At 33.4% G+C, this 13592-nt stretch overlaps 2 protein-coding genes across 4 annotated transcripts; both read right to left on the reverse strand.

The window, feature by feature from the left end:
- Positions 1 to 217: 217 nt before the first annotated feature.
- On the reverse strand, positions 218 to 7199 carry LOC109812170 (protein-tyrosine-phosphatase PTP1). Its single transcript, XM_083060998.1, has 5 exons — positions 6954 to 7199; positions 3801 to 4006; positions 3549 to 3690; positions 2586 to 2664; positions 218 to 2512 (listed from the first exon to the last, which is right to left on the reverse strand). Exons 1-4 carry the CDS (start codon positions 7197 to 7199, stop codon positions 2590 to 2592), a joined length of 669 nt encoding a protein of 222 aa, XP_082917124.1. The 3' UTR covers positions 218 to 2512; positions 2586 to 2589.
- Positions 7200 to 9244: 2045 nt separating this feature from the next.
- On the reverse strand, positions 9245 to 13546 carry PTP1 (protein tyrosine phosphatase 1). 3 transcript variants are annotated; one of them, XM_020376045.3, is made up of 9 exons: positions 13226 to 13544; positions 13051 to 13147; positions 12888 to 12970; positions 12411 to 12545; positions 12185 to 12319; positions 10757 to 10905; positions 10520 to 10661; positions 9802 to 9882; positions 9245 to 9619 (listed from the first exon to the last, which is right to left on the reverse strand). In XM_020376045.3, the coding sequence occupies exons 1-8, from the start codon at positions 13412 to 13414 to the stop codon at positions 9817 to 9819; spliced, it is 996 nt and encodes a 331-aa protein (XP_020231634.2). In that variant the 5' UTR covers positions 13415 to 13544; the 3' UTR covers positions 9245 to 9619; positions 9802 to 9816. The 3 variants fall into 3 exon arrangements, with proteins under 3 accessions (XP_020231634.2, XP_020231635.2, XP_082916145.1); XM_020376046.3 differs by having other exon boundaries at positions 9245 to 9655; XM_083060019.1 differs by lacking the exons at positions 9245 to 9619; positions 9802 to 9882 and having other exon boundaries at positions 10519 to 10656; positions 13226 to 13546.
- Positions 13547 to 13592: the final 46 nt, after the last annotated feature.

The following is a 13592-nucleotide window of genomic DNA, read 5'->3' on the forward strand; positions in this document are numbered from 1 at the left end:
CTAGTAGTATCATGACAAGGATATTGATATTTGTTAGCTTTTGACCCAGTTTGAAATTATACATCGTTATATTACATGAAAAGAACAAGGCAAAAACTACACATGAAAATATATGAATGGCAGAGAGATAGAAGAATAAAGTTTATAACAGCAAGCACACAAATGACAACAAGCTACTACTTTTATGTAGAGATGAAGCATATGAAAAACAAAAATGAAATTACCTAACTTGCTGCTCTTAAAAATAAAATATAACAGAAAATAACTCAATAATACCTGAAGCACTATATGGCATTTTCTAGCATACATTAAAGTTCGAGAATAACAAAGACTTCAGCACAATACATAAAATATCCAGAAAGCTAATGCTTCAGACTCAGCTCCCGGGAGACATAAGCATTGCTGGACCCAACTAGAAGTCTAGAACATGAAAGAATTGAAAGTTGACTTCAAATGAGGCAAGCAACCTGACATCCTTTGGTCCAATACTGAATTTACATCATACAAGACGGCAAAAGAATAATTTTAACAAGGATATGGTAGAATTAAAGATAAGGAAACTCTGATACAAATCCTGTGAGACCCCTTCTTTTTCCCCTTTTCCCATTTCTACCCTTTCATTCTTACTCACGAAGGTCTCACTCCTTTACTCTAAACTCCTACTCTCTTCTTCTCACTTTGCTGTTTCATTTCCGATTCCTTGGACTGAAGGTGGTGATTCAAGTTAGGCGAAGCTAACTGATCCGTGTGGAGATTTCTTCCCTCAAGTTTCTTCTTCATCTTCTCTCTAGTTCTTTTCTCCCCGAAGCTCGGAATCTTCTACCGAGGTAAAGGAAGCTAGTTTTCTTGCAGATTATTTGCTGAAAATGAGTTCTAGTAGCTCATTGTTGTTTGAACATTGGATGATTTGAGCTGAGGTTGATGAAAATAGAGTTTTGGGGTTTCGGGGGTTTTTGAGGAAATTTGGGTTTTCTTTGATTTGAGGTTGCATGTTGAAAATGAGGTGTTTTTCCTGATGTTTGATGAAAATGTGAAACTCTGGATGGATTGCATGTTGGTTTCTGGCTGATTTTGGCAGGTTTTGGAGCAATTTTCGAGCTTGGAGGAGTTGTTGCTGAACTTCGCGCTGGGCGCTGTTCTTCGCGCCGGGCGCGTGACCACCAGGAGGCTCTGTTCAGGCAAGCTCGCCGGGCGCAAAGGTGTGTGCGTCGGGCGAGCTTGAGAATGGGGGCCTCTAGTTGGCCCACGCCGGGCGGGACTTGAGCTGCGCCGGGCGCGATATCAATGGTGACCTGTTTGGAGTGTTCTGGTGCTGCGCTAAGCGCACGGTGGGACTCGCTGGGCGCGAAGGCTCCTTAGGAGTCTCTGCCAAGACGGCGCTGGGCACAATGCGAATTGCGTCGGGCACCAGACCTTGGTAGGTCTCTGCCTTTCCCACGCTGGGTGCGGGTTAGGTCACGCTGGGCGCGTGAGACTCCCTGAAGTCTCTGCCTGAGCCTGCGCTGGGCGCAATATGAATTACGCCAGGCGCGTGAGAGCCTTGGGTTCTCTGATTGGGACTCGTCGGGCGCGAGTACTCCTGCGCTGGGCACGAAGGCCCTGGTGCCCTCTGGTTGATCCGTGCTGGGCACGACCATGAGTGCGCCGGGCGCATATGGAAACAATGACTTATACGCTGTTAGCTGTTCAATTTTGCTAAGATTGTAGTTAATGTTGTTATATACCAAACCAAACTGTACTTGATGAACATGTTGTGCTGACTAGATGATCGTGCTGAGAAATAAGTGGTTAGCTCTATCAAATGTTGTCTTATGCTGAGTTGGGCTGTTATTGATGATCTTAAATGTTGAATCATATGATTGCTGTACTCTAGAATAATGAACTGACTAGTGAATTATAAGATGTGTTGATTTCTACTTAACCGTGCTGTATAATGAATTGTTGTGCTGTGCTGTGTTAGCTGAGTTGTATGCTGTGTGTGGCCACTATTGTGGTGGTGTATTAACCGCTATGTCGGTGCTGTATTAGCCACTGATGTGGTGTTGTGATTGCCTCTAAGCGGTGCTGTTATTGCTGCTACGCAGTACTGATAATGCCGCTTCGCGGTGCTGATACTATTGAAAGCTGTGATATTGTATAAGCTGTAGCTGTTTATTATTATATTGTTATATGTATGCTGATTTTATTTACACTAGCTTACCCTTTGTTATTTCCATGGTGTTTGGACTGCAATGATCATACTATGTATGGGAGCAGAGCAAGGATAGGTGGGTGACTAGTGGTGAGTCATCAGCGGACCGGCGGAGCTGATTTCTTTTGGAACTGTTTTGTTGTTGAGCTACTTGGGATAGTAGCATTTGGTTGAAATTTTTGTACACTTTAACCCTGTTCAGATTGGATCATGTATATGTATATTCTAGACTCTATATGTATACAATTGTTCTTTTCTGTGCGGTGTTTCTAGTGTGCTATGCCGCGTGTAATGACCAGCCGGGTCGTTACAAATCCTATCCTGTATAAAAGGATTTCAGGAACTGAATGGTTTATAATACTTGCAAAACTATAGAGGGAACAGAAGTACGTACCCTTCTATCCTAATTCCTGTTGAGATACAAGGTCTTCCAATTCATCTATGATAGCTTCATAGCAGAATCTGTACTGAGCCTGAAAATTGCAGAAAGAGTCACCTAAAAGTTCAAGTAGAAAGTATATAGAAGAAAAGAGCCAGATTACAACACCATGATGATTGGTGAGTGGTATAAATTATAGGTGTGGAGAGAAGCAATATTGGAATAGAGAGCCAGAACTGTAAAATAGCCATAGGCTCCCGACTGAGATCAATTCTAAGTGTCTGATAAACTAAGGCATGCTGGCAAGAATGCAGAATGTAATCTTCAGTTTTTCCTAAATTACTCTAACCTCTGTTCTCGTTTTAAAAATTACACCAAATACCCTTGCCTATGGAAGAAACTTTGGTTAGAATTCGATATAGGTCATGATTAATTGTCTCACAAACAAATTTCCTACATCCCCAAGCTCAAAGATTTAAACAAAAACGAACTACATAATATTTACATATACAATCATGTCATGAAAATCTCATTAGTGTTGGGATACCGGACTCAAAAGACAATCTCATTATAAATGAAACTCAAGTCATGTGTTTTCCAAATAAATCCATTAAATAAGAACATTTCATTAATCATAATTAAATATGTATCTGGTTCCTACAAAGTAAAGTAATGTTCGGTTTTAGTAGCTAAAAAACTTGTCTTCTATTATCCACTCATTTATGAAAACGTGTCATTTCTGGCCCTTATTGTTGTAACCCAAGGGACCAAAAGAAGACCTATTATTTATTATGAAGAACAAAAACCATATCTAACACATTTCTAATAATAAAGGACCACAAGAAAGACGATTTATTTTTTAGGGGATTTTTTTTTTTAATCATTAACACCCCGTGACTACGTAGAGAGTTTGAGGGGATATAAATGAACACAAAAAACAATTTAACCCATTAATTATTAAATTATCAAATCATGTACCTTGGTTTGAACCATTCTAAGACGCTGGGTCCTGAACGCAGCCACTGTGTCAGCAATGTTTACAGCAGACATATCACCGGCAAGTATTCTCTGAAGTGTGTTGTGAATGGTGCAGTATGTTCCAGTTCTACCAATACCGGCACTGAGAGAGCGAGTTTGTTTGTTTTGTCTCAGAAAATATCAAATATGCATGTGATTTATGGCCATCATTGGCACATAGCAAATAAAATAAGAAGCATGTATGAAATGAACCTGCAGTGCACCAGTATGGGGCCATGGTTTGGTTCTAAATGATATAATTTTTTGAAAATTTCACGAACAGCAGATGTATCATTGTCATCGGGAACTCCGTGGTCAGTCCATTTGGTGTGATGAATATGCAAAACAGACAGTGGCGTATGTTCAACCTGCAATGCGACCACTGATTGAAGTGAACAGGATGCTATAATTAGGGACAGTTATGGCTTCATTTGAGGGCATTCTGAATGCCTTTTTGGAATGATGCAGGATCCATGAGTAATTCACACTAATATTGGTTGGTTCATCAGAAATCAGAAAGATCGAGTGGCTTTTAAACCCAAAATCTTAAACAGCGCCCTGGCAACATATCTGCCAAATGTAATTTTTTTATGTCACTCATGTATCATGTTTTACAAATTTTGTTATCTAACTTTTTCAAGTTTTTTTTCAATTAACTTTCAAATATTTATACATTATCATTTTGTTAGTTGACTATTTTAGTTAATCACTCATAACATATTTACCATGAATTGTCTATGTGATATATAAATAATGACATAACATATTATGTCATGTAAATAACAATCAATATGTTGTATCAATAAATAATGTTTGATGTCAGTAATCAAACAACCAATTAATAAAATATTAAAATATGTAAAAATTTAGAAATTAGATAATAAAACTTGCAAAACTTAAATGACAAAAGTACAATAAAGTCTTTTTTATACAAAAAAAATAGATTATGTGACCTTGGTGTAAAATAGTTTTAAAAATAATAAAAATTATCATTCACAACATAAACATAAATTATATTTAATTGTTTTATTTATATAAAATAATAAATACATTGCAATTAATTTATGTATCTAAAAATAATTTAATTATCTTAATTTAAACTATTATTTATTATTATAATTTTTTTTATTAGTCATACGTAAATCAACTAAAGTTAATGATAAGAAATAAAAAAATATCAGAGATTTAAAAATGATAAAAAAAAAAGAATTATAAAGACTAAATCAAGTCATTTTCATATTTATGAGAACTAAAAATATATTTGATCTTGAATTATATAAAAAAAAAGTTGATTTTTTTTTCCAAACACAAATATTATTTATAAAGATTAAATAATTTTGCTTTATCAGTTCTTGAAAAATATATATTAAATAAAATTAACTATAATTTTATATCTCAAAATGTTAAAAAGAATAATTTTAATAAACTATCAAAAAATTGCAAGCTTTTGTCAAGCTTGCCTCATAGCATAAATATCTTGCAAAGAAAATTTCTAACAACATCCTCTAAAAACTAGTTAGCAAAAATATGAGTATTTGTAAGTTATAATTTTAACTTATTTAAGGTAACTTACTAAAATATTACTTCTTATAGACAAGTGAGTTTACATTATATATTACATAAATCTTGGGCATTTATTTTCTATAAATAGTGACAAGACTTTATATATTTTGTGATGGAAGTTACTTCATCATAATTTGAGATGGAAAATAAAATCTCTCACTAAAATGAAGTACGCAACTTTATATATGACGTACACAGCTTTTAACAAAAATGAGCGTGACAGAATTGTGAAAAATAAGAACTACAAATATAAATTAATGATTTAAATATATTTTTTAGAAGGATTTATATATGTTTTAAATGTTTGTAAATATATCTCTATCTTGTTTGTCTTTGTAAAAAATAATTATCAATTTAAGGTCATTGACATTTCTTTTATGTTATTTTCAATTCTCGCCATTATATTTAGTTAGTTTAGTGTTGGCTAAAAAATGAAGAATATTAATATAATTGATTAAGATAATTGCATTATTTTTAAGTGCGTAATTTAATTAAATAATATATTTATTGTTTTATATAAAAATATTTATTTTATACTTTTATATAAATAAGATAATTGTATATAATTTGATTTTATATTTTTTAAAAAAATTAATATATCATTAATATTATTTTATTAATTTAATTTAATTTTTACTTTTTACTTTACTAATTTTCTTCTAACATTTTTTTTAAATATTTACTTAGACACTTGTTCACTAATACTATGTGCAAGTGTAAGTATCATAGACTTTTTGATATAAAATCTATTTTTTTTTTTTATCAATAATGTAAAATTTATAATAATATATAAAAGAATATATTTATTTTGTGTCTACTTGACCTTTATGTTTTTATTTATATTTTAATATTTTCTCACTATTATATCTCTTTTAAATATAAAAATAATATCTATTCACTCATCGATAATAATTACACATTTACTTTTATTTATTTTTTCACAAAGGAACTAAAGACCCGGACTATATATTTTGATGCTAGTTTTTAAAAAAGTTGTTAACTTAATATATGAGGAACCAAGTCAAAGCAGCTGCATGGGGGAGAGAATCTAACCTGATCTCTGTGGTTGACCACACCAGCGGTGAACTTTCACTACTTTTCATCTCTTTCCTGATAATAGATATGTTTTCACCAAAATCTCTGCTTCCATCCTTCGGTTTCAAAATAATCTCCACACAACTCCTTCTATTAAAAGAGTAACCAAAATAAGTAATCAAATAAGGATTGAAGGAAGAACGAAATTGATTAAGAATAGGAAGGTGGCAAGTAAAGTACCCCCTTAGGGTCGACCAAATTAGTTAGCATGAGAATCACAGGGCAGTGATGTTGGATAACCATTTCCCAGAAGTCTTCATAAGTCCGTTCTAGTGGACCTTGGGTCGCAATAAATTTTGATATCTTTCCAGGGAACGAGGTCTACCAAAGTATGAATGTCAAAATCTGCTTCCACAATGGACAATACCAAATCAAATAAACACAACACAATTCAAAGGTGTACCGAGATAAAGCTTGCGTTGATATAACCTCCTGTTGATTTCAGAATAACCCTGTTCTCGTCCACCGAAAACAAATGCATCATACATGCAATTATTAATTATAGATTAATGTAAAGTTTTATAAATTTTCCTACTATGAAATGAAAGTATTAAATAAATTTACGCGGTAGAACGTGGATATGTCGATTTTTGTTGATATTGAGAGGATGAAGAGCTAGGGCGCATCTTTTATTGGTCTCGGTTAGCGTTACCATGTTCTTCTGAAATCGCAAATTAAGATGCGCAAATGCGATAATGATAAATGAACCTCTAAGATGGCGAAGTTGTTGGCGATGGTGGGATCAGAGGGGTGGAGCTTGAGCTTTAATAAGGCGAGCGCCTCAGTGCAGTGTTTCAGCTCTTCTTGTGTTGACGATGACGGCCATGGCAGAGACACCAATGTGTTTCTAATTTCTATTCTCACTTCACTTATGTGAGTGAGGACTGCTTTTGTAACCACTCTACCTTTTATAAGTGCTAACAACCATGTTTTATTATTAAATCCATTAATCATGTCACCTTTCACCTTTTCATATGTTAATCACTTGCTTTATTCATCAAGTTAATCACATTTTTTTAATCTTTTTTTCATCATTTTCTGTCACATCGATTTCTCTTCTTTTTTTTTTCTCTGTATTTCTAACTTCATTTTACTCATGCACCTACCTTTATTATTTCCGATGAAATACACCTACAAATTGAGGTGTTTGTACCATTCCTTAATAATTTACAAATAATAATTTAAAAACTATACCATTAAAGAGAATACCTCTTTTGCTAATTGCTTTAATTTCTATTTTTAAACGACTCTTTTATTTTATTTATTTTATCAAAAACTTTAAATCACTTATCTTTCTTAAGTATTAAAGTTGTATTAACCGTATAATAGTTTGTTTTAATTTATTTTATTTTATTTTTGTTTTATCTTTCACTTTATCTTTCACAATGAATAATCATAGGTGGTCACTTTTCTACACAAAGGCAGTACTTTTTTCTACACAAAATATATAAAGACATAAAGTGTGCCAATCTCACTAATTAATTATAAAAATAATTACTAAGTCGCATCGATATTATTAAGATTGATTTTAAATTGTCCTAATTATAATGATTTTTTTTATACATAAAATGGTAAATATGAGATGTCACTCCCATAACTACTGGACAGGAAATTAATGACATGTCAGAAATTTTCAAACTAAATATCACTATTTACTTAGTAATTAATCAAATTTTAATAATATCTAATTTGACTTAAGATTTCATTTGTCAAGCTGAGAGCTAATAAAGGTTCATTTGAAAAATTTTACGGTTGACACTAAAAAATTTTCTTAAGTAAATATATTTACCAAATTAGAATTTTAATAATCATATAAAGTATCAAATTCACATAATGAGAAATACAAATTCAAACCAAATTTTATATTATTTGTGTCAATTGACAATACTGCCCTTACTATTCGTTTAACCAAATTGGAAATAGGTCAGTAAATTTAAGATTAAATTTTATACGAAATTGTTTTTCCACCTGTACTAAATTAAATATCATATAAATGTGACTAGAGCGGGCAGTTGAAGACTTGAACTAATCAAATTGTAAACTATTAATCATTTAATTTGAATATTATCTAGTTGGGCTTTGTTTTAGTCGAAAAAAGAAAAATTATATCATCTAGTTGGGGCTTGGGGCCCATCTGTAATTTCTGTATTTTTTTTATTTATTCTTTAGTTGACGAAGATTCCTAACCCTCCTTTCTTTGTAATTTTTTCTTTTAGTCCTCTGAATTTCTTCTCTTATGTAATAAAATAAAATCATCTTCCAGAACCTTGGTTGTTGTTACTTGTTTAAATTGGATAATATTGTAAGTGGATGATTTTAAACAATTGCACATAAGAAAGTCAAATTTAAAGCCATTTAGTTAAACCTAAACATCCACACATCAATTGATACATGCACTTGGTAATTTGTTGTTCGCTAGTTCGTTTTTATTCGACTTTAATGCTACATTTGCATGTAACCAAAATGAATATACATGTAACTAAAGCAAACTTCCATAATTGTAATCGAGTCAGATTTGAATTTTGAACCATATATCAAAGTAATAGTTGATATATACACAGTTTATTTCTCTCAAATATTATTAATGCTAAAACTTTTCAAAACCAAAATTCAGGAGCCCATAAGTTTGATTTTAACATATTATTTTAAATCAATGATTAATTAACAATTTCCCCCCTTAATTATATCGTCAATTTTCAAATTCTCATTTATTTAATTTATTAAACTCCTATATCATGAATCTAAATCTTAAATGTCTATATTTAACACTAACTTTATATTTCTTCTATGGGCTAACAACCGTTTCAATTTCAATTACATTCATTTTTTAATATTAAAATTTATTTTTTATCTTCATTATATATCCCAATCACTTGTACAAGTTCATTAAGTATAAGCTACTAATTTTTTTTGTTCAATTAAACCAAGTATGTATTTTATTTTTTAATTTTAATTTTTCCTCTTACATATTTAAATTCATTTAATTAAAAGCATACTCATTTAATACACACCCTAAAAGTTATATAATAAATTTAAATGAACAGAAAATATTTCAGATGCATATTCTTCGCAGAGGGAGTGGGGTGGTGGGTTTAAGAAAATAAAAGATAGTAACAGGAGGGACAATGGACTTGATTATTCTAGTCATTATGCCATTATGTTCCCCAATAGAATTCTAACAATCAAAAGGATGCTAATATTTGTCAGTTTTCCCCTGCCAGCAATTATACATGAAAGCTTGAGAATAAGTTCGATAAAGTCTCCGGAATGCCAGAGTTTCAGACTCAGCTGCCAGGAGACATAAGCATTGCAGGGAACCAAAAATAGAGATCGAAGAATTGAAAGTTAGCTTCAAGCTAAACATCCTTCCAGCACTGGATTTTCATCAAACAAGACAGCAATTCGTCAAGCTAGCAAAAGAATAATTTTGAGACGGATATAGTAGAATTAACGAATACAGAAAACTGACATACAAATCCTATCCTGTATAAAAGAATTTCAGGATCTGAACGATTTATATTATTTAAAGAATTACAATGAAAAAAGAAGCACGTACCCCCTTCTACTGTTATTACTGCTGAGATACAAGGTCTTCCAGTTCATCAATGATAGCTTTATAGCAGAATTCGTACTGATCCTGATAAATTGCAGAAAGAGTCACCAAAATTTTCAATAAAGTACAACAACAACACAGTTCATCTATGGTAGCTTTATAGCAGAATTCGTACTGATCACCCAACCCTTAAAGATAACAACAGCAAATGTAAACTAAAAGATAGGGATGACTAATTTCAAACAAGGACATGGTTCCTCCACAGTGATAGTGTGGACTGTGGAGACATCCTTGACTAACTATCGCTAGTCCCTTGCTACAATATGCCTTCATTATCATCAAACCTATCCACAGTTCCACCACCTTTCTTATTAGATTTAAAAGCTTCCTAGCATTTTAATTTTTATCTAGTTTAGAAACAGAAAGTAATAGTAGGTGTAGGACTGTAGGAGCTTCCGTCCTGAGCTTCCATGCTGAGTTTGATAGAATCCCCACTGAAGGAGAACAGTGTTCTTTCAAACCTTTAACTTGTCAGAACATCCTTGACCAACTATCTAGCCTAATTCCTTGCAACAATATGCCTTCTTTACCATCACACAATACAGTATACCGCATCATCACTTTAGAAATGGAACATAATAATTTGTCTAAATATGCAGCATTTCCAAAATCAGTACATTCATTAATCATACTAAATTATCAAATTAGCACATCTTAATACCTTGGTCTGAACCATTCCAATACGCTGGGACCTGAACACAGCTATTGTGTTAGCAATATCTACAGCAGACATATCACCAGCAAGTATTCTCTGAATTGTATTGTGAATCGTGCAGTATGTTCCAGTTCTACCAATACCTGCACTGAGTGAGAGAACTTGTCTCAGACATACATGCATGTGATTTATCATCATCATTGCCATAAAGTGAATAAACAAAGAATAAGGAATGAAACGAACCTGCAGTGCACCACTATTGGGCCAAGGTTGGGAGGTAAATGGTACAATCTTTTCAAAATTTCACGCACAGCAAAAGTATCTTTGGGAACTCCATGGTCGGGCCATTCAGGATACTGAATATGCAAAACAGATAATGCGGCCTCTTCTACCTGCAACAATAAGCAAAAGATTAATCATTAATATGGAGAGAAACGGAGTGCTTCTCAAAATTAAAACAAAAAACTTGTGATTTTTTTTTTCTTCTTTTTGATAGAGAAGGAAATTTCATTAGGGGGAAAATAGGATATCTTGCAAAAAGGAAAACCCCAATTATATAACTTGAGATGAATAATATTTCAAGCTGATATACATGGTTCGTATAGATGCAATTGCCCCTATCAGCCTAAACCAAGTCAGAAATCGACAAATAGTTTTCTTTAGTTAATACTCCCTCTAGATTCAATTAAAAACAAAATTAACTAACTTGAGCACTAATTGAGAAAATTAGAAAACATTATTTGATTGTTAATGTCAATTAGAAATAGAAAAAGTTACCTTCATAAGATCACAAAATAAAGTATTAAAAACAATGCAGACATCACACCCAACTTCATTTGGTTGCAAAACATTTAAAATACCATAAGGTTATGCAGATGGATTTTTTTATCTTAAAGAAGAATAAATTATATCTGAAAGAAATGGGAAACTATACAACTAACTGACTAAGGAGGATAAAAAAAATCCTCCCAATTATAAGAAACTAACAAACAGAAGGAAAGTTTATTCATTATACTTATGGTATTTGTTCTTTCACAAAATTTAACTCGCATCACCTATTTATGGAAGATTTACGGAATAACTAGTAACTCAACCAGAAAATTTTGCAAAGCTATGTGTTACTTTTATAATTAAAACTAATCACTTTAAAGGGCGTCATTTGTTGTGTTGATAACCATCTTTATTTATCTTGATATAGTTGAACCTAACTTCCAAAGACAATAGTAAGAGTAAATTGCTAAATTTTAAATACTACATTATCTAGACCTAGAACCACCCTTCCGCTGGAATAACATGAGCACAGACCATCATTCCATTGAACTTGCTTCCTTAAATTTGGAGTGGCTTCTCAGCTTCTAATGTTACAGCAATGCTGTTGATTAGTTGAGACTTGAGAGATATATCATTAAGAAAATAATCTGGGTTTAGTATTAAAGTGCAAGGTATCAAAGAAAAGTTTTGATCCCCTAGGCTTTAGAGTTGGCTCCGAATTTTACCAAACCAATTATAAACAAAGACCAAGGGTTGGATGAAATGATAAAATTTTCAAGAAAGAGAGGCCTCTCCCTGAATCTCACGTCCTCCCATCAACAAATGATTACCCATGCCAGTCTATAGAGAAAAATATATAACCTAACCATCACAACCTTTGCAAGTGGAAAATTATCTGACCTCTCTATGGTTCACCACTAAATGGCGCAGCACCAGCGAAGTTTCAGTAGTGCTCATCCATTTACCAACAATAGAAATATTACCAACTTCTCTGGGTCCATCCTCAGCTTGAAAATAATCTCCACACTTTACTGTCTAAAAAAAGGGTAAAAAGAAATGTAATTGAAAAAACAAATCGAAGAGGAAAGAAAAACTAATTGATATGCAAGGGCCAAGTGACAAGTACCCTGTAATGGTCCACCAACCTAGTAAGCATGATAATCGCAGGGCAGTGATATTGAATAATCATTTCCCAGAAATCCTCGTAAGTATGCGGAAGTGGACCTTGTGTGGCAATAAACTGGGACACATTTCCAGGGGTCTACATACATTGAAGAAGGGCATGCAAGTCAAATTAATTATTTATCTAAGGACAAAAAACTTAAGTACAGCACGATTGGTATGGTTGGTGTTATTCTCCTATCAGAATTAGAATCTCACCTTCATCATATGCGTAAATGTATATGTATATTACCAAGATCTGCATTAAATGTAAATCCATATTATAGAAAGTGAGACTCTAATTCTAATTAAAGAATAGCACCAACCATAGACTAGTGTACCTAAGTTTTGTCATTTATCTAATCTCTCCAAAGCTTCTAATACAATTCAGATTTCAGAGCATATCATGTCCTATAAACAAACACGAGAAGGAAGATAGTACCGAGACAAGGCTTGCATTGATATACCCCAGTGCTGCATGTCTATAATCTGTACTTGACTTGAGAACAACCCTGTTGTTGTCAACTAAAACAAGAAACGACAAATTTCATTTTATTTTCCCCAACCCCGAAAACGACACAATAAACCCTTGGTAGTAAATTTACATGGTAAAACGTCCGTGTAACGATTCTTGCTCAAATTGACGGCGTCGAGAGCGACGGTGCATCTTCTCCTCATCTCACTCGGTGTTATTCTGTTCCCCTGAAACCACAACACAAGACAACACAGTGAGTTCAATGTTAGCGATTTGTTAGGAGAATCGTGAATTAGGGTGCGAACCTGCAAGTGTGCGAACTCCTCAGTGATTTTGTGAGGAGTGTGGAATTTGTCCTTGAGAAGGTTGAGGGCCTGGGTGCAGTGTTTGAGCTGATCCGAAGTGAGGGGGATTTTTGAGGGGTAATCGGGCGAGAAATTGAATTTATCGGGAGATAATGCGGAGGAGGCGGTGGTGGTGGGATTGCCGGCCATGGTGGATCTCCGCCGGGGACGAGAGCGAGTAGAGACGAGGTTCCCCAGCTCCAGCGACGTCGTATTCTCCTCCTCACTTCACCGTTAAATGGAGTGGAATTGACGCAATAAGTGAGTGAGTGCGCTCTTTGCTTTTCCCCTTTCGGTTTTTATATGAGTGTTTATTACGCCCCTTCTA

The sequence above is a fragment of the Cajanus cajan genome, chromosome 7 (genome assembly GCF_000230855.2).
Source record: "Cajanus cajan strain Asha chromosome 7, NIPB_CcT2T_4, whole genome shotgun sequence".
In the NCBI taxonomy this organism is placed as follows: Eukaryota; Viridiplantae; Streptophyta; class Magnoliopsida; order Fabales; family Fabaceae; genus Cajanus; species Cajanus cajan.